The 27,557-nt window shown below is 34.8% G+C and overlaps 1 protein-coding gene across 7 annotated transcripts; it reads left to right on the top strand.

Annotated features, from left to right (window-relative positions):
• Positions 1-26,922, top strand: LOC101268361 (metal tolerance protein C2). Of its 7 annotated transcripts, none has more exons than XR_002027326.3 (10): positions 1-492; positions 4,599-4,707; positions 5,220-5,259; positions 12,402-12,478; positions 13,143-13,231; positions 16,608-16,680; positions 16,824-16,862; positions 16,960-17,110; positions 23,181-23,286; positions 26,312-26,922. XR_002027326.3 is itself a non-coding variant. In XM_019212878.3 (10 exons), the coding sequence occupies exons 1-10, from the start codon at positions 96-98 to the stop codon at positions 26,351-26,353; spliced, it is 1,107 nt and encodes a 368-aa protein (XP_019068423.1). In that variant the 5' UTR covers positions 1-95; the 3' UTR covers positions 26,354-26,922. The 7 variants fall into 7 exon arrangements, 4 of the variants coding, with proteins under 4 accessions (XP_019068423.1, XP_069151039.1, XP_010317909.1 ...); XR_002027325.3 differs by lacking the exon at positions 26,312-26,922 and adding an exon at positions 23,444-23,892; XM_019212878.3 differs by having other exon boundaries at positions 23,197-23,286.
• The last annotated feature ends 635 nt before the right edge of the window (positions 26,923-27,557 follow it).

Below are 27,557 nucleotides of genomic sequence, written 5' to 3'. Positions count from 1 at the left end.
CATCTTCATCATCTGTGCCATCATAATAAAACCCTATATTATCTTTTGGAATAATGAAAATGGATTGCCTTTTTTTGCAATAGAAGAGGAAGGACATGAATACGCAGTCGTTCCATCACCGGAAATTGGAACCCGACTCTCCTAATCCGTGGAGTGGCGATTTTGATTTCGACGGCAGCGATCGTAGATTTGCATTTTCACGGCAAAGTTCCTTTCACCAATCGGCCGAGTCACATACGCCTATATCAATAATCTCCAATGACTCTAAAAAACCTTTGCTCTCTCGAACTGTTTCCAGCATTAATATTCCTCCTAATATCTATGCATCCCATGGTTCCGATATTAAATTTAGGGATTCCTCGTCTCTGTCATCGGTTTTCCGAGGTGTTATGTCTGGGAATAAGCAGATGAGGAGATTGTTTATGTTGATTTCACTAAATGTAGCTTATTCTACCGCCGAGTTGTGTATTGGCCTTTTATCTGGCCGAGTAGGTATGGAACCTTTAGTTTCTTGTTTAGTATCCTAGCTGATTCTCTGAATGTGTTGAAATCTGTTTTTTTTTTTTTTTTTTTGTATATGTTGAACAATGTGTTTTTTTGTCTTACTCCAAAACTTAATTTGATCAAAGGAAAGAGATAGTAATAGGGTAGAAAAGAAGTTCCTTTACCAGGGACTTTGCTTTTTGCTCCAGTGATCATCAACAGCCTTAGATAACTGAGATGTGCTTTAAGCCCATTAACGTAGCATGCCACAGCAACAGGATAGTGTTTACGTGATGCAACAATATATATCTTTGAGCAATAACAACTAAGCAGTATATATATATATCTAGCAATGACGAGAGCAGTGTTTGAAATGTAAATAGTATTTATATTGAAGTTGAGTTATGGAGAATTTAAGTAATAGTCTGAATTAATAAAATAGAGAATCAGCGGACTATGTGCATGTTTGTTTTGTCCTACTTAAAGAAATAGTTATGGCTGGTGACAGGAGTAAAGTATATACCATAATATTCGTAAGATCATATACCAAAATATCAAGCATAAAGACAAAAAAGTTCGACAAGTTAACTTTTGGAATAGATCAAAACACATTATTATCTTGAAGAAAAAGCAGTTCTTGACCCCTTGAACTGATACTGTCTACAATAATGATAAAATGAAGCTCCTTGTAAAAATTAGTAATGAAATTTCACTTAATATTAACCTGGGCATGAGTAAGAGAATAAGATTTTTTGTAAATGTTGAAAAGCACATAAACCAATAGGTTCCTGTAAATGTAGCAAATAATAGTCAATGACTAATTGTCTTGTCAACAATTTTCTTTATGAATGAATGCCTTAATTTTTTTTGAAACTGTAACATTTGTATTTCATAGAGTACTTAGGTAGTATTGAAAAACCACATTTACAAAAGCAGAAAGTAAGTATAATCTATCCAACTGAACCAAATTTAAATGGATATTAAAACATTTATGATTGACTCAGTTTCATTGGAGTGGACATTTGTACACCAAAAGCAGAACAATAAAATACACTTAAGCTTAACTTCCTGCAGGTTGTTGTTCTTATTCTCAAAACATCTCTCGTTTCTCTCCCTCCATATAGTCCACCAAATACTAGCAGGGGTCATCTGCCATCTTTCTCTTTTTGTAGCCCCAACTCCAGCCATCTCCCAACCGAATAGAGTTTCATCAATCTTGCTAGGTATACGCCAAGATATGCCTTTGAGATTAAGGAATCTGCCACAGTTGCCCAGCAAAGTTGCAATGTAAGAAGAGATGTCTCACTGTCTCATTAGCCTTCCCACACAAGGAACATCTATTACATAGAGAGATTCCTCTCTTGGTCACATTATCCAATGTCAAGATTGCCTCCTTGGCTAGTAGTCATGTAAAGCATGCCACTTTGTGTGACACTTTGATCCTCCAAATTTGCTTCCAAGGCCATTTGAAGTCTTGATGCAACTAGTAATTATCTGTTTGTATCCTTCTTTCACCTTGTAACTACCTTTGTTGTGCCCCTGCCACCATAAATAATCCTCGCCTGTTTGTGTACCTTGAAAACTCTCCAGAACCTTAAGCAATTCAAGTATTCTGGGAATTTCCCAGTCATTCAAATTTCTTCTGAAAATCAGATCCCAGCCTTGTGTCCACATTTCAGCGACAATTTTCTGTTGGTGTTGAGCCAGTGTAAAGATGTCAGGGTAACGATCTTTGAGGCTCATACCACCCAACCATTTATCCAACCAGAAACTGTTTTTTCTGCCATTTTGTACCTTGACAGTTGACTGGTTACTGAGAAAGGGCCAAAATATTCGGATGGATTTTCAAAGACTAATCCCATAGTGGGTATTTACCTCTTTGGTTACCCATTTATTTAGCTCCTCATACTTGTGGTTGATCACCCTATACCATAGTGCTTGGTCCTCCTGATGATACCTCCATAACCATTTCACCTTAAGAGCTTTGCTATGGTTTTTGAGATTCTTGATACCTAATCCACCTTGCATCTTACTTATGATGATGTTCTTCCACTTGACTAAGTGAAAACCTTTTCTTTCCTTATTTCCTTACCACAAGAAGTTTCTTCTAATTTTGTCCAACCTCTGAACAACTGACTGGGGAATATGGAAGATAGATAGCATAATGTAGGTAGAGCATCCAGAACAGAGTTTATCAGTGTTAATCTACCTCCCAAGGAGAGGTATTGTGATCTCCATCTGACTAGTTTCTTTTCACATTTCTCCACTATTGGGTTCCAAATGTATATGGCTCCAGACTTTGCCCCCAAAGGCATGCCCAAGTATACTGATGGCAGAGTACCTATCAAATGAATGCCTTAGTATTACCGTCAACATTTGGGTAAGGCTAAATAAGCCATCAAAAGAGAAGATACCTCTATGATTTGGGGGGGGGGGCACTTTAATCAGAATGGTCAATAATGTTTCTTTGACATGCTGAAACCTTGCAACAAATGAATAAACAAACAAGCGAAATAAAACAATCAAAAAAGTAAATTAAGCAAATAATTTGTTAAATAACTAAATAATTGTTTATATGTTATTGTACAATTGAATTGAAAAATCAAATGAGATATACCTGATTGAAATGATTTGCATTATCAGTAGTGCTATAATAAGCTTGTTGAACCAATTTGGTTAGTTGAGTTCAAATTTTGTTCTTGAGCTTTCTTGTGCTTTATGTTCAGTCAAGGGGACTTTTCATCTTCTTTTTGTATGACATAACCCATCTTCTTTTTCCATGATTTTGGCATGTGGCATCGCACATTTTCTTTGTCATTATGTCCTTGTATGCTCCTTATCCGAATTAAATTGTGGAAATATATTATCTGCTTCTCTCTGTTTCATTTTTTTCTTAGACAAGGTAAATAATCTTATTAATGATGGACAAACCTGTATTCGAATAGTTGACCAAAAAGTAGAGAACCTACACTGCTTCTCCTTCTTTCTTCATAGCTTTTTGTTGTTCAGTGCAATGATAATTCTTTTAATATTTCTTAGCTTGCGTTTGGACATGTGATATGAAGTCATGATTTATTTCTAAGCTTGTTTTTGGACATAGGGTGAATGTGTGTATTCATTAAGTGAGTAATAATTATTTTTTGTTTTTGAACTTAGTTTGATTGTTCAATATGTATTTTTTTTTATATTTTTATTTTGGTACTATACAGTACAAAGTATTAATCTGTGTTTCTTTGATGCTTTTTTTGATGATTAATGGATAGCCTTGAGAAGCATGTATGATACTGCACCCAAAACAGTTCTTATTCTTTTGGTACTATACAGTACAAAGTATCAATCTGTGTTTCTTTGATGTTTAATATATAACTTTGATAAGCATGTATGATACTGCACCCAAAGAAAAGTTCTACAAAATAAGTCTAAGAGCATATTGATTCTTTTTCTTTGAAAAGAGCATATTGATTTTGAGCCTAATCTTGGACTTGAATTAGGCAATGATGAGGATAGAGTTAACTTTTATAATGATTATGCAAGAGGAAATGGTTTTAGTACTCAGTACTTCTAAAGAGTACATAAATATGAAAAGAAAATTGATTTATGTGACGTAAAAAAGAAGTTATGTTTCGAAGAATGTTTTCGTGGAGACGATGCACAGATAGAAAATAGAATTGGATATCATGCTAACATTGTTGTTATTTGTCAACCATCCGGAAAGTTTCATATTACTAAAGTTGACATAGAACACAATCAACCTCTTGTTCCACTATTAACCGCTCATATGTTGCTATCTCATAGTAGGATAAGCTCATGGAATTGATTGTTCTGGCAAAAGATGTTTGGATTATTGTCTAAAGCTACTTCTGATTTTATGAGTCTTCAAGTGAGTGCTAAATTGAGTTATTCTAAGGGCCCGTTTGGACATGCAATGTGAAATCAAATTGTTGCATATCAAATTGCTTCACCAAATTAAATTACTTTTTCCCACTTATCCTAAGAACATCGAATGACACCTGATTATCCTAATTCTATCAATCTGTATTTCTTTTTTTTTCTGCTTATTCACTTCTTGTTTGTTTTCTCTTATGAAATTTAATTTGACTCTTGATTAATATCAGGGTTGGTATCAGACGCATTTCATTTGACCTTTGGTTGTGGCCTTTTGACATTTTCCTTATTTGCAATGGATGCTTCTAGAGAAAAGCCTGATCGTGTTTACACTTATGGGTGAGGTTTAAACTCTAATCTCCTAGGAAATTCTTTGTTTTTTTTGGTTAAACATTTTCTCCTTACCTGTTTATTACTCTTTTTTCTTGTTCGTGATTGAAGTTTGTGACTTGTCAGTGCATTTGTCAAATGGGCAGATACATACATTTCTTATGTGATGGGGAAGTATTTTAACGAAAAATTTGTTAAAGGAGTTTCGGTGGTTATCAAGGGAAAAGCAATTTAGGTTTAGTCATTAAAGAATCATACAAAAGAAAAAGTAAAATAGGAAGGGCAAAAAGTACCTCTTGTTTTTATCAGTTTGTGAATTCAATAGCTTCTGGAAAAATTTGAAACACAATCAAAATTTATAGGTTAAGCCAATTAAGTATATTTCTGTAGTTTGTCCAACTTCCACAATTAAGAAAATTGTTCACAATTAGTCTAATTTTCCAACCCCTCATAACTAGTATGTTCAGTTGAACATTTAGTTTTACTAAGTTTAATTATGTTGTTGTTGCTATTGTTCTCAGGTATAGAAGGTTAGAGGTTTTGTCTGCATTCACCAATGCTGTAAGTACATGGAACAATCTCAACTTTTTTTCCTTATACATTGTACTTCCACTTCTTCCATGAAAAGTGTCTTTCGGCACCTTTATATGATAGCTGCAGTAGATATTTTTAGAATCACATAAATTGTAGCTCTCGTATTGCTTAGCTCTCTACATTGAAGGACATAAAGGAGCTATTATTGAGAGAGATTTTATATTACTAGTTCTGTGTACGCGTGTAGAACATGTGTATCACATACCTAAGTTGCTCGGACTCTCCAAAAGTGATGCTGCACCCCTATCAAATCCTTTAAAAATACAGTACTTTTTGAAGATTTGACAGGCACCCGTCGACTATTTGAAAGACTCCGAGCAACAAAGTCACATACTATCCACGTCAAGCAATGAATGTATAAAAATTCTTGAAAATAATAACTAACATTAAAATTGATGTTATATTCGTCTAAATGATGGAATAAATATTATTACATAACTTCTGAAGATGCAATTGTGATGAATTCTTTTAGTATTTGTATCTCACTGGCAGCTTCTTACAAATAATAGTGTTGGTTTATGTTCTCTTCTGTCATTTTGATTACATTATCATTATTACAGTTTTATTATTGTCTACAAGTTGCCTTTACTAATGTACTCTTTTCATTTAATTAATTTTGCATGCATTTTTGTCATCTACAATGCTTTAATTAATACATAAATGAAGTGGTCAGCTTCCGAAAGTATATGTATATGTAAAATTGAAAGCAAACATATTAGAATTAAAGAAAAATGATAATAATTTATTTTACATAAAGTAAATATCAAATAAAATTTATTTCTAGTTGAAAAAAATTAAGTAGTATGTGAGGTATTTTAGTTAGGAGAAAAGCATCAAATTGTGAGAGCTTATCTATTAAACTTGTTGATTCAAATAAAAAAATAAAAAAGAATAGAAAAGAAGCAATGAAATAACATGAGTGAAGAAGAAGACGACATAGGTATTTAAGTCGTGATATTTAATTCAAGCAAGGAAAGCATTTCTACAAATTTCTAAATTGATTGAAATCCTTAATTTTATGATCTGTCAAATAACGAAAGCATTAGTTACTAAAATTTATTAGGTCAAGAGTTTGAATTAAATTTTATAGATATAGATAATAATTTGAGGAAAATAGTAAATGACAAGTATGTCTATTGTATAGACTTTTAATGAAGGGCAAAAAGTTCAATCAACATCTCTAAGGACCTTTGTGCTTTTAAGGTAACTAGTTTTGATGCACATGCATTGCTAGTGAATGTCAAACCACGTAGTACTCTATTTTTAAAAATAATGTCAATATTATTAACCAACATTAAGTAAAAGATTATAAATGAAATAATCAAGTATACGTTTCCATGAATAATGAATGTAAGCAATGATTACTAAGTGTGTGCACGCTGAAAGTGGTGAAATCAATATCCCAAAATATCTATATCTATTTTTTATAATATAAAACTTAGATTTAGATAAGGTGACATGACACCTCTGTATGACCTCCAATTACATTTATCTTTTTTTTTTTAAAAGAAAACTTTTTTCTTTTTCCAAAATTAATTGTGATGTGTAAAAATAAATAAAGTCACTCGTAAAATTTCTGCACCTTTTAAATATACCTTCCATAATTCATTGCTTAGTTATTGTTGGAATTCCTACTTATGATGTGATATAAATATAAAATATAACAGATTTACTAAATTGAGTTTTTTTAGTTGTGGGTATAGTAATTTAACATTCAAATTAGGGATGTTCAACTTCCATTGAACTTCAAACTCACTCAACAACTGCAAATCACACTTGAATTTTTAAGAAGAGAAGAACAGAAAATTAGAAAATTTGTTGTTTTAAAATGTGAGGAAACCCTTTCATTTATAGCCAACAAAGGTAGTATGAACACGTGCTTATTGCACCTTATCAGATGAGTCATAACTCTTCAAAAAAGTCATAATCTTTCGGAAATGTCACAATTCATTAGAAATATAATAAAAAAATTCACAACCCTTCAATGTAAAAAGGTGTCTGTTTTTAATATAATATTATATTGATATAAATAAATAAGTACAAAATGAAATATAGTATATGTACTAAATTGGGTGTTTTAAGAAGAAGATTAGAAAAAATAGAAAATTTGTAGTTTAAAAATGTGAGGGAATCCTTCTATTTATAGCCAACAAAAGATGGAATGAACATGTGCTTATTATGCCTTATTAGAAAAGTCACAACTCTTTTAAAAATCACTAACCCTTTGGAAAAGTCACAACCCTTCAATGTAAAAAGGTGTATGTTTTATATATAATATAATATAAATACATAAATAAATATAATGTGAATTTGAAATAGAAAAGATGTATTAAATTGGGTTTTTTAAGAACAGAAAATTTAGAAAAAAATTGTAGTTCAAAAATGTGAGGAACCCCTCTATTTATAGCCAACAAAGGGTAGTGTGAACATGTGCTTATTATGCCGTATCAGAAAAGTCACATATCCTTGGATAGGTCACAACTCTTCGTAAAAGTAGCAACTCTTTTGAAAAGTCACAACCCTTTAATGTGCTAAAGTGCCTAATTTTTATATAATGTAATAAAATATAAATAAATAAATATAATATAATATAAAAAAATATACAACATTAGGTGTTTTAAGTTGGGGATATTCTAGATAGATAGATATAGATATAGATAAAATCATGGAGATGGCATGCATATTGTTTGTAACTATTGAGTTACACCCATTTTTCTTGAGAGCAAGAAGCACAGAAAAACAACAAGAAGTGAAGCAGTATTGTTGAAAAGTATCAAAATAAACCTTGCACCGATAAGTAAAATAACTAAATAAAAAAGAACATAACAAAACTAATATATATATAAAGAAATCATGCCCCCTGATATGTATGATCTTGGAACAAAACACTGAAGGCAAACAATTGAGCACTGTAGAGGCTAGTCAAATGACAAGCCTGCTAGCTGAGATACAACAGTTAGCCAAGATAGAGGAGACCTCATGGAGGCAAAAATCCAGGTGCCTCTGGCTCAAGGAAGGGGATAGGAACACCAAATACTTTCAGAAGATTGCTAATTCTAATAGAAGATCGAATTGCATAGACAAACTTCTGGTAGACTATGTGGTCATTGAAGATAAGGAGACAATTAAAAAGGAGACACTAGAGTTCTTTGAAGGAGTGTACACTGAACAAGAAGAGTGAAGGCCTACAATCATATTAGAAGGAATTGCCTCCATCACAGTGGAGGAAAGCAGTAACTTAGAAGCAGCTTTCGGAGAGGAGGAAGTACTAGCAACCATTAAATCAAGTGCCTTTGATAAAGCCCCCGTGCCTGATGGTTTTACTATGGCTTTCTTCCAGAGCTCTTGGGAGTTTATCAAGACAGATATATTAGCAGCTATGCAACACTACCATCAACATTGCTGGATATTAAGTCTTGAAATGCTTCATTCATATCACTTATTCCTAAAAAAAGTGGGGGGGGGGGGGGGGGGCAAGCGAACTAAGGGATTATAGACCTATCAGTCTAATTGGAAGCATATACAAGATCATTGCAAAAGTCCTCGCAAATAGATTGAAGACAATCATGGGGAAACTAGTCTCAAACCAACAAAATGCCTTCATCAAAGGGAGGCAAATCATTGATGACTCACTCATAGCAAATGAGGTGCTTGATTGGCAATTGAAACAGGGGAATGCTGGACTACTTTGCAAATTAGATGTTGAGAAAGCCTTTGACCATTTGAATTGGTCTTATCTCATATCTATTCTCAGGCAGATAGGGTTTGGTGATAGGTGGATTAAATGGATTAAGTTCAACATTTCCACAGTGAAGTATTCAATTCTAATCAACAGAAGCCCAGTAGGCTTTTTCTCTGCACAGAGAGGCCTAAGGCAAGGTGATCCTCTTTCACCTTTTTTGTTCATCCTAGTTGTGGAAGGGTTGAGTAGGATGTTGAACAAAGCCAAACAACTGCTGGCTCAAAGATTTTGATATAGGAAGGGATAGAGTAGTTAACATCTCACATTTGCTTTAGGCTGATGATACATTGAACTTTTGTGGGGCTGACAGAGAGCAGATCCTATACCTAAACATTACGCTACTCATATTTGTAGTTGTTTCAGGTCTCCATATGAACATGCTCAAGAGTGTGATCTATCCTGTTAATGAGGTGCGGACTTTGAGGAGACATATTGGGTTGTAGAATTGGAATTTTCCTAACCACTTACGTAGGCCTTCCATTGGGGGCTAAATACAAGGCGGAAGGCATCTGGAGTGGAATGATTGAAAAGTTTGAAAAAAGGCTTGCTACCCCTCTATGGGTGGCAGACTTACATTGATAAACAGTGTACTTGATAGTATCCCAACATATAGTATGTCACTACATCCCATATCTAGTAAGGCTTTGAAGCAACTGGACAAAACCAGAAGGAATTTTCTATGGAAGGGAATAACAAAAGCCATAAATTCCATTTGGTCAAGTGGCCAATAGTCTTGTTACCAAAAACGTTAGGCGGTTTGGGCATTAGAGACTTAGCACTCACAACAAATGCCTACTTATGAAGTGGTTGTGGAGATACACTCAGGAGGAGCATAGCCTTTGGAAGGATGTGATTATTGCTAAACATGGAGCACTAAACCACTGGTGTTCTAATGTTTCAACAGCGCCATATGGAGTTGGTGTTTGGAGTAGTATAAGCAAATTATGGGAGTTCTCTCAACACAAACACTTAATTGCAGGGAATGGACAACATATCAATTTTTGGAGAGACAAATGGATAGGCAACTCCTCCTTAATGGTTGCTTATCCTAACATGTTCCAGATAGCAAGGGAGCTTAACTCTACTATTCAGCAATACAGAGAAGGGAATTCTTTGAACATCATCCTCAGAAGGAACAGGGAAATGGAAGAGTTGGTCAGCCTATTAGCAGCACTTCACAGTGTTGCAATTAACAGTGAAACACCTCAACTAGGGAGAAAAAAGGGGTGGGAAGTTCTCAGTTAAAGCAACTTTCAAGCTTCTAGGCCCACGAAATGCAATCAGACCACTGACCTTGGAAACTTATATGGAAGATCAAATTGCCTCCTAAGATTAGTTGCTTCAGTTGGACTGCACTCCATGGAGCTTCCTTGACCCAAGACAACTTGAGTAGAGGGAAGTTTCAGATGGCTACCAGATGTTATATGTGCATGAAGGAAGCAGAAACACACAACCACCTATTCAATGTCAAATAGCAGCAAACTTGTGGAGTATGTTTTTAGCTCTTTTTCGCATCAAATGGGTCATGCCTCAGAATATCAGGGATTTTATGATAAGCTGGGGTTGCTGGAAAGTTGATAGCACCGTCAAGAGAATCTGGAAGATGATACCTGCAGCCATTTTTTGGAGTATCTGGAACGAAAGGAATAGAAGATGCTTTGATGGAATATCAACTACCTACATCTTTAAAAGCTAACTGCCTCATGTTTTTGTACAGTTGGGTTTATTTATCCCCTCTAGATTGCCCTGATTCATTTCTGAACCATGTCATGCTCTCTGATTCTCAATTAACAATGTAAAGGAGAGCTGACCTTTTGCTACTAAGCTTTTTTAACTATTATGCATCTACTTGATGTCTGCAATAGAACTAATTACTTCATCAAAAAAAATAAAAAATAATATGCATTTCTTTCAGTGTAGAGAAGAAAATTGATAATATTAAAAGGCAGTTCTTGTGGAAGGAAATGCAGATAAGAAGAGGTTTTATTTGGTCAGATTGGAGTAGTACAATGATAAGGCATAAGGAGGAAGTAGGTTTAGGAGTAAGTAAATATAAATGTCTACAACCAAAATCTGTTATGCAAATGACTATGTTGATTCAATGATAGGAAGATAGCTCCACGCAAGACTGATGGAGATTAAATATGGAAGAGGGGTTCTGGGCTCTCGTATGTGGAAACTCCTTATGGTAAATGTATGGAGACGACCAACTAGTCTTTGGGGGAGTTCTACAAATAGCAATATTGGGATTAGAATGTGGCAAAACATTAGGGTGTTAGAAGAGAATTGGGATGGCTTAGGACTTTCTTAGGAGCAAGATCCTTGTCTCTATAGTATGGTAACTATCACATGTTCTAATTTCTGATGTATTCAATCGAACTGGTTGGAGCCTCCTGCTTAGAAAATTTTTTCTTTGATTGAGAAATGCAAGAAGTGGGCTTATTTTTTTAATAAATGCATTCAGTTTAGATTAATCAGAAGAGGAAGATGAATTATGTTATAATGTTAATAAGAATGGAGTGGTCATTTTGAATTCTTACTACAGAGAACTCATAAAAATTGTTTCTGAGTTGGGAACTAATTGGCCTTGGAAGCTAATTAGGAAGGCTTTTGCACCAGCTAAAGTGACCTACTTTGGTTGGGTGGTGGCTTATGAAGCATGCTTGGCTCAGGATAAATTGATAAGGAGATGCTTTAGTATTTGTAGCAGATTCTATCTATGTGAAAACTCCTTTGAAGCTGTTGATCATCTTTTTCTGCATTGTCATATACCTTTCAGATTTGGACCTTGTTTATGTTTTTGTTTTTCAATGTGTGATGTCTGAGAAGTTTAGAGGTGTATTTGGGTGCTGGAAGTCAATCTATGCTGGGAAGTGTTAATTTATACTATTGGAAGAATGGAAACTGTGTTTTTAATTTCCTAGATGTGCTAGACTTGTTAGATTTTATAGAGATTTGATGTTCCAAAGTATAGCTCTGATCTTATTTTTCTGTAGTATCTTAAAAACAATCAAATTGTGCCACATGAAAGATGGTGACCGTGTTTAGACACACACACACACATTACATATATGCATGTGTTTGTATATTTGTTTTAGGAAAAAATTTCATAGTCTAATCTATTTGCGTACTTCTAAAACCTTATTCAAGTAGACAATAAACCATTATGATATTTCTTATATTGTCACACCTACCCACCCATAAGGAGAGAGACATAATGACCATTTTCATTTGTCATCTCCGAAATGTGCACTGCTTCTTTAGATTGTTTGGTTTGGTGCTGATTGTGTGCTTGTGGGTGCTTTCACTCAATTGCATTTATCTGGGTTAACATGGCATGCTCTTCATGTATTGCGTATGTAGGCAGCTGTTTCTATTGTTCATGTCATTCTCCTTGGCTGTGGAAGCACTTCATGCCTTTATACAAGATGAATCCGAGCACAAGTAAGTGTCCCAAAAGTGTTAGGAAAATTTTTTAGTAGTTGTCCTCATCAAAAAAAAATTAGAGTTGCCTGAGATTTAGTTGATTACCATCTTTTGTGAGATCATGACCTTTGTGCCAATATTATCAGCTTATTTAATGAAAATAAGTAGGTGTCCTTTGATGCAAAATCATCACACTTGTCAAATAATTAGGTTCTATTGTTGTTTGATTGAGGATGGTGGTTTAAGTTTGATCAATTACTGTTCTATACTCTTTAAGGGATAGGCTTTTTACTTGATTCATAGGGCTTGCGTCTGTCTGAATCCTTCAAAACTTAGAAAAAGCAAGCTATATTGAGATGGTCACCCTTCTTGTTTGTTAGCTTATATTTCTGTACTCGGGTTTTTTTTTTGAATGAGCCTTAAAAAATAAGATATTTTCTGGATATGAAAAAATCTACAGTCACTCTTGAACTAAGTCTCTTTCTTAGTGAATATGAATGACATGCATAATCTCAATGTTGATCTTTGGTTTATAAGTTCAAAGAGCCAAATGATAGCTCAGCAAATTAAGTTCTTGTATCACTCTGCATTTTATGGCAGACTTTTTGCTGCTTTTTGAAGGTTTCTATACATTATCACTGTTAATTTTATTGTACCGTGCCTGAATGAAGTCTGCATGTAGGCATTACTTGATCGTCTCAGCTGTCACTAACTTGCTGGTGAATCTCATCGGTGTTTGGTTCTTCCGGAATTATGCACGTATTAATCTTGGTAAGCATCTTCATTACAGTCAAAATCAATTCTTTTGGTCTCTCCTCCTTAATGTGTGTGTGTGTGAGAGAGAGGGAGAGCAAAGTCGACGTGTTAACACCATCATTCTATTTATTGAAGTGGCCATCCTGTTGCTGCTGTGCTTTGGCTGTTGTGATTGGATTATGAATGTCATCTTTATTTGCTTAGTAGGTTCAGTTAGTGACATGACCTAGTTTTGAGTTTTGACACTAGTCATGCTGCTCCTTTAACCATTTCCTACCCTCCATGCTACAATGTGTCTGGGATAAGTTCTGTATGGTACCTTCAACTTTTAGTGTCTTTCCATGCCCATTTAATACACCTATTGGACACAAATACTCCTATCAAACAAGAGCTCATGTAACACAAGTTTTCATTTACTTTTGGAAGTCGAGCATGGTTGTTACTCATTGCAAGGAGCAGATAAGGTATGAACATTTGTTTGCTTCACTCTGGCCACAATACAAGATCCTTTGACCAAGCTTCAAAGATGCCTAAAGGATAAAGGTAGCACTTGTCTCAATTTAAGATCTTATCTATATAGCAAAAAGTATATAAGTTGATTGGAAAGATAAGATCAAGGATGCCAAAATTCTAAAATACTCTCAACAGTATAGGGAGAGGAAGAGAGACTTGCATATGGTATTTATTAACCTCGAAAAGCATATGACAGTCCCCGAGGGGTTCTATTGAGATCTTTGGAGGCTGGTATACCTAAAATTTACATTTGGACGATTTAGGACATGCATGATGGAGCCAAGACTGGAGTGTGGACAGTGCGGACACCCAAAGCACTTCCCACTCCTGATGTGGTTGCACCAGGATCAATTCTTAGCCCGTTTCTATTTGCTTTGGTGATGGATGAATTAATGCGCCATATCCAGGGGAAGGTGCCATAGTGTATGCCATTTGCAGATGACATAGTATTGATTAATGGAACTCACAGCAGAGCTAACAATCGGCTGGAGGTTTTTTGACAGACCATGGATTCTAAAGGGTTCAGGTTGAGCAGGTACAAAATAGAGTACATGTTCAGTGGCATAGCTCACTAGAAGATGTGGAAGTGAGGATTCATACACAAGTAATCTCCTAGAGAGGAAGTTCAAGTATTTTGGGTCTATAATCCAAGAAAATAGGGAGATCAACGATGATGTTACATACTGTATTGGAGCAAAGTGGTTGAAATGGAGGGTCACATCCATGCCTTTTGTGATAAGAGTGTGTTACCTTATCTTAAAGGTAAGTTTTATAAAGTTGGTTATTAGACCCACTATGTTGTATGGGGTGAATGTTGACCTATAAAGAACTCACACGTCAAGAAGATGGAAGAAGTAGAAATGAGTATATTGAGATGGATGTGTGGGTATACTTGGAGAGATTGGATTAGGAACAAAGATTTTTGGGACAAAGTAGGAGTGGTCCCCTGTGGTGGACAAGATTGGGAGGTGAGACTAAGATGGTTTAGGCGTGTGAAGAGGAGAGGCGTGTGAAGGAAATGCACTAATGTCTTAGTGAGGAGGTGCGAGAGGTTGGCTATGAAGGCTATGATGAGAGGTAGAGGTATATTGGGAAGATGTAATTAGACGATCTGACACACTGCTTGTCAAGATCATGACCCTTGCTAAGAAATATTGGGGAGATGTAAATAGAAAGGAATTGCTGCTTGTCAGGTCATGACCATAGCTAAGAGTATATGGATGTCAAGGATTAGGACAGAAGATTTGTAGGTAATTGAATTTTTTCTAGTTTCTCTTAGAAATATATGTTATTATTACTCTTATACTATCTTGTCCCTCGATTTTATTATTAATTGTTGTTTCCTCTGCTTCGATTATTTGTATTATGTGTTGTTGCTATTGTTCTCTGCTCCATTATGTTCAGCATGATGGCTTCACTACTGTATCTTCCTTTACCTACTTGATTTTATTATGCTTCACTTGAGCAGTGCGTCTATCGTAAACAATCTCTCTAACTTCACAAGGTAGGGACCCACCTTTTGGGATTACATTTGTTATCTAGGGCTCTTCTTGAAGTACCTAATGAAATCTCTATTAATAAAGACCCAGGGAGCACTTTTAATGATGCTCTATGTTGCTCGGACTCTTCAAAATGTCAACGCGTGCATGGCGGATTCTCCAAATGTAGTGTATTTTTGGAGAATCCAACACGAGTGTGGCATCAAAAGTGAAGAGTCCGTGCAGATGATGGTATTCTATGAGGAAAGGCAAGGCATGGTTAAATGGAGTACAACTTGAAAGTCAAGTTTCAAATCCTTTTTGACTCGAGATGTCTAAATCATATAAAACTGTACTTGCCATAAAAGAAAACCAACACCAGAATGAATGACTACAGGAAACCAAATACTCCTTTTCTCAATTCAACAAATTATTGTTCAATACATTAAAAACATTCTTGGACAATGAAAAAAGAAGACTTTTTTTCTTCTCTTTTAACTTACGAATTAAGTAAAAACAATGAAATTGAACTACATATAGTAGAAAACCGTGTGAATCATCAATACAATATTTGATTCACACGGTCCGCATAAACAGAGTGATACTTCTGTCACCGATAGCTTAAGCTTCCTGGTAACCTATTTTGTGATTAGGATGGGGGTTCCCCCTTTTCCTTGTACAAATATCCAGAAGCTTCACCAGGCAAGCTTAGGATAAAGGATTAAAAATCTTTTACTGATAAAAATATATAAAAAAAAAGGTGAATAGTGGAAAATTCCTCAGTCCTTACTGCCTGATGTAGTTAATGGCCCATTACTAGATTTAGGTTAGTCCTTGACGCAATATTCAGGAGAGATAGAAGAAATCATTGTTGAAGACTTCATTACCTATTTTAGGTTGTAGGAGGAAGAAAATGGGCGTCTAACATCTATTTTTTTAATTTGATTTTAACTTATGGTTGAGTTTTTTTTTTAACAGTTTTACACTTCATTATTATCTGAAATGTCATAATTATAAAATTCCAAAAATATAGTAGTAGTGTATGATTAACAATAATGTGATAATCCGTTGAGCAAGCATATTGGGAGAAATTTCAAGATTCACTCGTTTCAATCTGCCCATGTTTTTTTTTTTACAACGGTGCTGTTACGTATTTGCATGCAATTTGAGTAATATACGGGGATACCTGCTACCTCTCACTGACACAGGTAGTGGGTAGCTCTGCAATGGTTCAATACAAACTGGGATTGAACCCTTTCATGTTCCACAATGTGTCTGCTGATATTGCTTGATTCAATTTTATATATTATGATTTAAGAAGCCTTTGCTAGTTGAGCTACTTAAACTGTCTTTACTTTTGTTGGGGTTTGTTGAAGATTCCTGATATGCTATTTTGTCAGCAGTCTATCGGAAAGCTGAAGATATGAATTATCACTCTGTCTGCTTGCATGTGCTAGCTGATTCCATTCGCAGGTAAGTGATTACCTTCGTTTAGCTCGTTAGATGAACTGGGTCCTTGATTCAGATGCTATCTTATCACCTGTTTTGCTTCTCACTATTTAACTGTTTCTCCCGGATTCTTAGATCTTACACAGTTCTTCCTTTTTATTTATCAGTGCAGGCCTCATCCTGGCTTCCTGGTTGTTAACACTTGGGTAAAAAAATTCTTTGCTTTATGAAAATTCATGGCGTGGCCTCAATAAAGAAGCAAACTTGTTTACTGGCTGGCTTCTTGTTTTTTTTTTCTTTCAGAGTAAAGAATGCCGAAGTCTTATGTTTGGGACTGGTTTCTGCCACTGTCTTTTTCCTCGTCATGCCACTTTTTAGAACTACTGGTGGCATCTTGCTCCAAATGGCTCCACCAAGGATCCCATCTTCAGCCTGGAGCAAATGCTGGAGGCAGGTAATTTATGTGGTATCATTATCGATTTTTTCTTAAAATATTATTTTTGAAAATTATTAATTTTGTGTTTGATGCACAAACCATTTCAATTGAATATGAAAATTTTGCCAAACCCTGTAAGCTCCTCATGTTATGGTTGGGGTTGTTGATTGTATAGAATCAGGCAGGTAATCATCTCATGTTTGAGGTGACTGGTTATAGTGTTGGTTGTGAAGTTCAGTGTTCTCAAAGCAGAAAAGGGAAAACACTAAAGTATGTTGGAGTTCAAGTGAAAAACACAAATCAAGTGCAGGTTTCAACGGAGTAAGATGCAAATAAAGAAAATATATATGTACTAAAAGGAGCTACCACAAGCCCAAATAAAATGTGGACAAAAGGATTTAAAAATTAACTAGTTACCTTATTTATTGGTTAACATTGCTCTTTTCAAGATAAAGCTGGCTTGTAAGTGTGCATGCTATGCTCTAAAGGGCTCAATTGTGGTGCAATTGAGGCTTTGGCAACACTGGTGAAGATGGGCAACATGCTGTGTAGCCCCCCATTCTTCCCCCCCACCCGCGATGTGTACTTCTTTGTGATATTTAGGGGTGTCAAATGGGCGGGTTGGGTTGAAATTGAAGATATTAAAATGGATTGAAATAAAATCGGGTTGGGTCTTTGACCCGCCCAAGTTTACTTTGGGCTCAAATGGGTTGGGTTCAAATGGGCTAAAAAAACGGGTTGGGTCTTCCCACGCCCAATTTGATCCGATTAATCTCAATTTTAACATAGTGATATTTAACTTTTATAATCACAATTCGAATTTTAGCTCAAGATCTTTTTCTAAGAAAAGTAACAAATGGATAGATAAATCTTAAAAGATGTTAAATAGATAATACTTCATACCTTTATTATAGGAACATATCTTAGTAAAAAGTTTTAAAATGGGTGGAAATTGGAGATTGAATTGGGCTCAATTGAGAATTTTTTTTGAAAGTGGTGACGTTTGTATTTCAATTAGTACTTAGGTAGTACTGAAAAACCACATTCACAAATGCAGAAAGGAAGTATAATCTATCCAAAAACTTAACCAAATCTAAATGGATCCTAAAACATCTATGATTGACTCAGTTTCATTGGAGTAGACATTTGCACACCAAAAGCAGAACAACAAATTACACTTAAGCTTTACTTCCTGTAGGTTTTTCCTATTCTCAAAACATCTCTTGTTTCTCTCCCTCCATATATTCCACCAAATACTAGCAGGGATCATCCTCCATCTTTCTCTGTTTGTAGCCCCAACTCCATCCATCTCCCAACTGAATAGAGTCTCATCAATCTTGCTAGGCATACACCAAGATATGCCTCTGAGATTGCTCAATAAAGTTGCAATGTAAGAAGAGATGTCTCACTGTCTCATTAGCCTTACCACATAAGGAACATCTGTTGCAAAGAGAGATCCCTCTCTTGGCTACATTATTCAATGTCAAAACTGCTTCATTGGCTAGTAGCCATTTAAAGCACGCCACTTTGTGTGGCACTTTGATCCTCCAAATTTGCTTGAGGATTCTCTTAAAGGTTAGGCCTGAATGAGTTGAGATTGAATCCAATTAAAATTATCTTGAGCCCAACCCTTATTCTGGGCGGGTTGGGCAGGTTATATATGCTTTGGTTCATTTTTGACACCCCCAATGTTATTAGCTAACAATGTTTGAGACGGGAGTATGGCTTGTAAGTTTTTGGTGTGGTGGCTATTATGCCTTGGAATGCAAGGGAACTTTTGACATTGTCAGGCAGTATTGTCTTGCGAATAAATCTTATTCGATGTGTTAGCTCTCTTGTAAAATAAAAAAAAGACAAACATTATGAGTTTTGGTGTGAGATGGAGTTAGCTGGATTACTGGCTTTAACAATGGTGTGATGCGGATTGAGAGTAAGTGGCTGAAATGGGTAATGTTCTGCATCATTTTCGTAAGGTTTTCAGTGTTGATAAATTACTCACCTGAAGGATTCTTTCTTTCAAGGAGGGGACTAAGGCTTGGATATGCCCTCGCTTTTTTTTAATCCTAACAATGGAAGTAGCAAAATAAGCCTTAAGACCAACCAGCTCGACTAACCTAAGCCTTTGTGCGTATTATTACAAAAAATAATTAACGATGCTCGTGGGGCTCAAACTCAAAGACTCCATGACAAGATGAAGAGGCCTAAGGCAAATGGACAGATTAGGAGTTTTATGACATCCAACAGAGCTGGATGTGGGATGGATGTTTCTCATTTGCTATATGCATGACTGTCTTATCTTTTGTGACGCTGAAGTTGAGTAACTGAGACATCAGACTGATCTCACTGTTTTTGAAGCAGTGTCACGTCTTCTTGTCCATCAGAGGAAAAGTCAACTCTTTTTTGTCACTGTGATGCCTCAATTGTATAGGTTGGCAGGTACTTTGGCGTGTGAAATTGGCAGTCTGCCAACTAAGTATCTTGGCCTAGCTTTGGAGATATGTGATGGGGTGACTGAATGACGTGTTGAGAGACTGACTAAATGAAAGACAATACATTTCGCTTGGAGGCAGAGTGGTCTTACTAAACAAAGTGTTGGATTCTCTTCCAACTTAAGTGATCTCCCTATTTCCTCTACCAACTAAGGTGGAAAAGAGCCTATACACTGGTGTTTTGAGAATACAAAGAACTCCACATAGAGAATAAAATTGAAGTGTATATTAGTTTGTCTTTTTCTTTTAATAGAGTACTAGGAAAATTTCCCGTGCTCCGCACGAGATTGAACTATGTTCATAAGCTTGCATTGATCATTCGGTAATATTTGGATTTTCGATATATACACTACATTGTCAAGATCATTTTATCTTAAAGAAATCCAAAATCTTAAACTGCTATATACTTGCTCTTTTGTTATTTGAACCCCTGAACTCAGTAAAACACAGTATTTTTAACACGTCTTTGACTACTCAACTGTGTGTATCACAAACGCCTGACACATAATTTTAAAAATAATTAAAAAATGACATGTATGATTATAAAATGACACGTGTATATATGGTCACTCTATGTCATTTTTTCTTTTATTATATTTGATTAATATATCTACACTTTCTCTTTCCAATTTTTGTTTCTCTTTGTCATCGCTGTCTCTATCCCTACAATCTCACTTTTTCTTATCTTCATAACCAACTGGGAAATATCAAGCTACATAGAATACATAATATCAGGCCTAACACACGGTGACATGCTACTTCTAGTGCCGCAAGGAGAATATGTAGCTAGGTTGGGTGAAAGTGACAAAAGGAATTTTCTATTCACTTACCTTTTTCCTTTTTCCAATCTCTACTCTTTTGATCGAAGTAAAAAATATTGACACGATTTTTGATTATTCACAATTTCGTTGGTGATTTAGAGTTAATTTTGGGTTATGTTGGATTGAGATTTTGGTGGTGATCGGTGGCGCTAAGAAAAAGTGGGTGTCTATTGGGTGGTCTAATTGCTTCTAATTTTCACAACTGGCGGAGTTGGTTTTGGGTTTTTGTTGTTGTTTTGGTTGGTTCTCATTTATAGTTGTTGGTTGAAGCTTGTCAGAGATGGTGAGAACGAAGACACTTTGGTCGGAGAAGGTGAGGACGATGAAAAGAAGGCAATAAGTTTGGGTTTGGTTTAGAATGGAAACACGGGGTCAATGTCAAAAATTATTTGAGTTTTTTTTGTTTGATTTTCAATATATCTAGGTAGTTTTTTCAATTTATTTTCAAATTTATTTGTTGTTTAGTTTGGATTTGATCTCTATTTGTGTCTTTGTTTGGTTTTGGGTTTTAATCGATTTCATTGATTTTGTTGAATTTTTTTGGGGGATTTTGCATTTTTGTGCCTAATGTTAGTGGAAGATATTTTGGTAGTAGTGTTATGCCTTCCATGGCGTGTTTCATAAGAAAGAGAGTTGTATAATAACACGAAACAGTAGAGAAGAAATTTGGGGGAAAAAGATCGAAAAAGAGGTCAAGAAAACCTTAAATTTTGTGCAACAATGGTGTTAGATGCAAATAGGAAGATAATGGCTTCATAAATCCCATATTGTGACTGTTAGACCCTTTTCCAAGGACCTCACGCTCCCACTAGGTGTGTGTTACATGCTCTTTGGTATTTAACTGCCACATAGGATGCCAAGTCAAAAATAGTGTTTAAAATATTGTGTTTTGATGAGTTCAGGGGTTCAGATGACAAGTGAACAATTAGTATATCTGTCTGTATGTATCCAAGTTTACCGTTCAAAAATTTAATTGAAAGAAGCCAAAAGAAAGAGTTATTACTTCTTTATTAAAAAAAACAAAAAAAAAAACTTTATCAAAAGAAAGAGTTGTCACTACGACAAAAATGATCTTTAGCGACAATTACAAATGTCCCTTAGAAAAAGTCCATAACAACATTGAATCTAATAACAATTAATTATGTAGGTAAAGACTCTAGTACTCTTCGTTACTGTGCATATTCATTGCCGATAAAAAATATTTTTGTTATAGTGTATTTTAGACATTTGTTAGTTTCAAGAAAACTTGATCTCTTATTATGCCTAAAAAGAAGAGACAAAGGAATACGACAAATTAGTTAACTTGCAATAAAAGAAGTGAACTAATTATCTCTATACTAATATTCTAGGAAGGGTGCAATGGCATATAAAATGTTTACACCTAAGAATGAGAAATCAAAATAATTTACTAAATGTGGCAAAGAAGAGAACAATTTGTTTGGTTCTTTTAACAAACTTCAACTTTGGTTGCGTAATAGTTATCATATATTTATTGTTTTGTGCTATCAAATATAACACAATCCACTACAAATTTTTCAAAAAAGTATACGAATAAAACTATAGAAAGAGACAAAATAGAAGATAAATTTTCAATCATTCTCATTGGTATTTTTAACAGAGTTCAAAAAACAGTCACCAAATTAAAAAAAAAGAAATTGCAATAGATACATGAATTTCTATGACTTACAGTAAAAAATTAAGCTTCATTAAATAGGAGGAATAAAATTTTTTGGAATGAAACATACTTCATAAGAAGCTTAATTAATGTATTTAAATTCGACTCACCTATAGCCAAAAAAACCTACAAATAATAGTGGTAGAAATAAAAGTTGTTATTAAAGAACCAAATATAATGAATTGAACCATTTCAGCAACTTTATGAGTTGTGGATTGAGAGGTGCTAGAGTAGAAATGTGACATTGCGATTAGAACCCTTTTTTTTGTTTATATGAAGAAATCTGTAGGAAAGGAAGAAAGAGATGATCGATTTTCAATTATCCTTGCTGAAATTTTTAACAGAGTTTAAAAAAGGTCACAAAAATGGTAAAAAGAAATTGTCACGGTTACATGAATAACTATGACTTGTAGTAAAGACTAATCTCCATGAAGTAGTAGGAAGAAAAATTTAAGGAATGAAACAAACTTCGTAAGAAGCATAAGTAATATATTTAAATTCGACTACCTTACAATGAAAAAAACCTACAAAAAATAGTGACAGAAAATCCCTCAATTTATACTACACAAAGTGCAAGTCACAACTCGTTGGAAAAGTTAACAACTCTTGGGAAAGGTCGCGACCTTACATAGAAGTCACAATTTTTCATAAAAGTCGCAACTTTTCATAAAAGTCCCAACTCTTCCTGAAGGTCGCAACTTTTCATAAAAGTCACAACTTTTCGTGAAAGGAGAAGACTACTTTTGGTAATAGATAAATTTAAAGGGGAATCCTTGTTTGTGGTGGCGCCACGTAGGCGGGCCAAGGGTTCTCTTTTATATATATATATATATATATATATATATGATTGGATATCCTGTAAATGATAGTGAATCCATACTCCAAATCATAGAATTCCTGCAAGGTTTTGTTGATTAGGGTGATTTTTATAACTCTTCTTGACAGGCTTTTGTTTTTCTTGTGCTGATACTTTAATGAATTGTTAACATTATTTTTTTTCAAAAAGAAAACAATGGTGTAATGGCTTTAGGGTCGTGGCTGAGGACACAATGATACACCATTATCTTCTTCACATTATGCATCATTTCTCATTGATATTTTAGTTTCTCATGTGCTCAGGTTTCATCTCGTGAAGACGTTTCAGAAGTATCTCAAGCTCGTTTCTGGGAACTTGTGCCTGGTCATGTTATTGGATCAATTGCATTGCAGGTGATCACTTAACTTTATTGTGTGCCACATCCCAACCTGCATACACTCCCATTATACTGAACAAATTACTTGTTTTATGCTAATTTGAAAGATGTGCTTGCTTGTCTACTTTATGCCTTCCCAAAGCTCACTCTATTATGGTTAAATTGTTGAACAGGTAAAGGAGGGAGTTGACGATTGGCCTGTTTTGCAATATGTGCATGACCTATACCATGAATTAGGAATACAGGACTTGACCGTACAAATTGACTATACATGATCACCATCTTGACTATTTTTCTTTTTTATCTTTATTAGTTGAAAGATGTGATTTTACTGTTTTACCTCAACTATTTGGCCCATTCATTGTCAGTGCGAGACAAATTTCTTGGGAGAAGTGCACAAATATCCACTTTTAGTGTTGCCGTTTAGCTGATACTGGCTTCATAACTTTTTGCTAGTTTACCTTTTTCGGGAAAAATGTCTGGTAAAGTTTGATAACTTCAGACATTTGTGTTTGAACGTATGGTCTTGGCTGAAGATGTTTTTACATGATATGTTTGTATACTTGCAAATATAAAAGTTCGGTCATTTTTATTGGAGGAAAGACATGAATTTCCTTCTGAACTTGTTTCGAAAAGTCAGTTATATGCTTAAATTATTGTGATGATCTATTACACATTTAATCTTATTCAAAGTGATATTAATACCCTTTAGAAGCTGACATGACTAGAAAGTGTCCTCACCTTTCATAAGTAAGAAGAAGAAAACTTATGTTAAATGACAATTAAACACGTGATGATATTTTATTGGTCATTATATAATTAAGTACTATAATTTCTAATATGCCAATTATGTCATTTTTGTTCTTTTTATTGGTGATTCAATTTCTTTAAAGCTTTTACATTTTTAAATTATTATTCTTTGAAGTTCTTCACAAAATCTGTCATTAATGGTTTCTTCAAATTTCCATCACTCCATCTTAAGAAGGAACTCTTAAAAACAGTAAAAAATAGTAGGTAGGATGTTGATTTTCATCGAAAAGTTAATAATTTTAACTTAAATTCATGATTTTTATTTGAACTTATCGAAGGATTCATTGGGCTGGGAAAAATATATGAGAAAGACAATGACTTCTATTGAAAATCCTATGACATTTATGCATAAAATTCCTGACTACATTGCCTACATTTTTTCAAAAATCTGTCGAAGAATAATTTTCTACCTTTGTCTTCTTTGTTCTTGTCAGGGCACTAACTATAACCATCATAATGTTATTTTTGTCTCAAGCGATCAATAGCATATTTGATTTTACACATAGAATACTAATGAAATGATGATTTTTCATTCATACTTATCAAGATTTCAAAATAACTTCTACAAATCTGAAAGATTTTATTTGTCCCACCGGCAACAATGGTGTTGCCCACCGCCTATCGTCGATGCCAACATTGCTATACTTCATAATTTTCTTATCGTTTCATGTTCTCTCTTCAAATTTCTTGTTTTCCCTTTAATTTTTGAATAATGAAGAAGAAAGAAGAAGTGAATCTTAAAAAGAAAGAAATGTAAGGTGAGAGGAGGAAGAAAGCCAAGGTTTCTACTTTCTGCAAAAGTTTAAGAAAATATTAACAAAAATGGTTTAAAAAATATTAAAGTTATTTACGTTTTAAAACGTGTGTATAACACATTTTCACACAAACTGACATTGTCTTTGAAAGAGGATGATAATTTTACTTTAAACAAGATTCATTGTGTAATAGTTCATCATCATACTTTAAGTGGATAAATGACTTTTCTGAACAAGTTCAAGGGGAATTTATGTCTTTCCCTTTTGATTGAGATGCATATAAAATTGATTATATCTTTTGTGTTCTTTTGTCACGTATGGTTGTACTTCAATCATATGATTGAATTACATGTAAAGAAGGGGTGGATTTTTTGACAAACCATGATACCCCTAGATGTGATTGACACCACTAATATCACCTGTCGGGGGAACCAATTATCTATTCCCTAACCCAGTTATATAAGCACAATGCAATTATGTGTACTCTAAAGGAATTAAATAACAATGAATAACTTGAGAGGAATACTCCAATGAGAATCCATGATCATTCTATTAGTTCAATGATCACTCAAATATTAATTTTCTCGTCTAAATTTTATAATAATATTGTGGAGTATTGATTAGATTTACATGAGTTTAGCTGTCAGATTAGTAAATTTTAAAAAGGAATAAATATGTTATAAAATAGATAGTGTAGGAATGACAACCTCCATGAAAATGCTAAGGCTTATCTCAACAACAAAATCTGTGCAAATGGACTTGTCAGTCTCACCTTTTGCAATATTATCTGTATACACATGTCGCTGAGGTGTGAATCGTCACGATCTAAAAGTTGAGTCCATGAAGACACACACCCCTAGAACCCCAAAGAAAGGAGTGTAGCCTAAAGAAATACGCATACTAGACTTCTAAAGGGAAGTAAGACTATAAATGATAAAAAGTAACAAAGGATGTCCCTAAACCTAGTAGCATAAGTACAAAGAACATCTAAATACATATCAAATATGAAATACATCTCAAGCCTTTGAAAAGTACGTTAAAGACTTCAAAAAAAAGAGGGAGACTAACAATGATCCGGAAACAGGGCCTCACCACAACTTCGAAAGAAGAAACCCCGCTGGAATCCAATCAACCAGTACGAGGCTCACCCTGACTAGGATCTACATCAAAGGGACAATAGAAGTAAAAGGTGAGTACAAACCAAAGTAATCAGTACGTTAGACCGACTATGTATAAGCAATTAAATATACTTAAGAACTAACTAAGATCAACTTCCACCTGAACGCAAAAAAGTCCCATTTCGGCACCGCCAATTTATATAGAATGCTGTGGGTAAAGTAAACACATAAGAAGGTAGATAATAGTGATCATGATGAGTCCCCAATTTAAACTCATTTAGGACTCTATTTTGATAGGTTTAGTGTCTTTTAAGTGCATAGTTTGTCTCAAAAACTGATAAAATACCTTAAGTTTTAGGTATATAAACTTGGAGACAAAACATGGACACAATCGAGCTAAAAGGAATGAAGGCAGTTGACAAAATGAAGAAGTGAAGACCTGAGGATCGTCGAACCCATTCGGTGTGTCGCCAAAAGGTCCCATCCTTGCCTTTTGTTCCAGTGAGCTGAAACCTGAAGGAAAGGAGCAAATCAGTGGAGCAAAAGAAGCAACCGATATGTCGCCGAGTAGTTCCGCAAAGCAGTACTTTGTTGCCCAATGATCCAAACACGAAGATGTTGTAGGCTAGCACAAGATGACGATGAAGCTATCAAAGGGCGGATCACTAAGTTGATCGGCGATCCCAACTAACTGCACCGAATGGTCCTTCGCAACACAACTTTTGTAAACTATAAATACCTATTATTATTTTTAGCTTAATATAGTTTTTCATAGTATTGAACAGTTATTTTCAAACTTTGCTTTTATTTTTGAATTCTATATTTGAAGAGGGTTTTGAAGAACTTGAAGATTCAAAGGGTTTCATCTCTAAGAATTTGGGCTTGGGTCTCTTAGATTCTTCACTTTTGGTTTGTAACAAGACTTAAATATTCTTTCCCCATTTGAATGCAAACTCATTTTGGTATAAATTTCCATCTCTTTTACATGTCAAGATAAAACCCCAATTCTTTGGGTGTGATTTTGTGAATATGGTTAGATTATCTGTTGGGTCTTGCTTGTTGATGGTTTATTTGTTTTTTAAATGTGATTTCGTTTAGTAGTTATGCCTAAAATTAATGGGGTTGTAGTTTCAAATACAATTTCACCATCGTGTTTTTAGTCTGCTCGAGAGAGAGGTCGTAAAAATAGGACTACTAAATTGACAGTAGGTGGTATCATGTCGGCATGAGATTCAGCTCGAGAGAGAGAACCCTAGTCATTTTCCACACACACTGCTCGAGAGAGTGAATAGGCCAAGGCGGAGGCTATGTTTAATGTGGAAAATGAGTGTTAGAGAGAAACCCATTTTATTCGGGGTAAGTTGCCCGAGAGAGAATTTACCTCCGTTATAGTCTAGCCTAGTCACAAATGTTTCAACAAATTCATCATCAAAAGCATGTACCCAATAATTTAGTATGTCCCGTATTCCTATCACATTCCAAAAATCCCGTCTCCTAGTAGTATCTCGTGTTTTTTTTTACTGTTTTTAGCTATAAATTTCGATTCCAAACACCCCCATTGATAATTGACGCTTGCTTCACCCCTTTAGACTAGCATGTTTAGT

Source organism: Solanum lycopersicum, chromosome 3 (assembly GCF_036512215.1).
Source record: "Solanum lycopersicum chromosome 3, SLM_r2.1".
NCBI classification, from domain to species: Eukaryota; Viridiplantae; Streptophyta; class Magnoliopsida; order Solanales; family Solanaceae; genus Solanum; species Solanum lycopersicum.
Note: the sequence above shows the minus strand (reverse complement) of the source record. Positions and strands in the feature narration are given on the sequence as shown.

Bases quoted from the DNA above. Each gene is read 5' to 3' on its own strand.
- LOC101268361 (XM_010319606.4), top strand. From the start codon at position 96: ATGAATACGCAGTCGTTCCATCACCGGAAATTGGAACCCGACTCTCCT. The intron at 4,708-5,219 runs GTGAGGTTTAAA...TATTGTTCTCAG, and splicing joins GATCGTGTTTACACTTATGG to GTATAGAAGGTTAGAGGTTT. The intron at 5,260-12,401 runs GTAAGTACATGG...GTATGTAGGCAG, and splicing joins TGTCTGCATTCACCAATGCT to CTGTTTCTATTGTTCATGTC.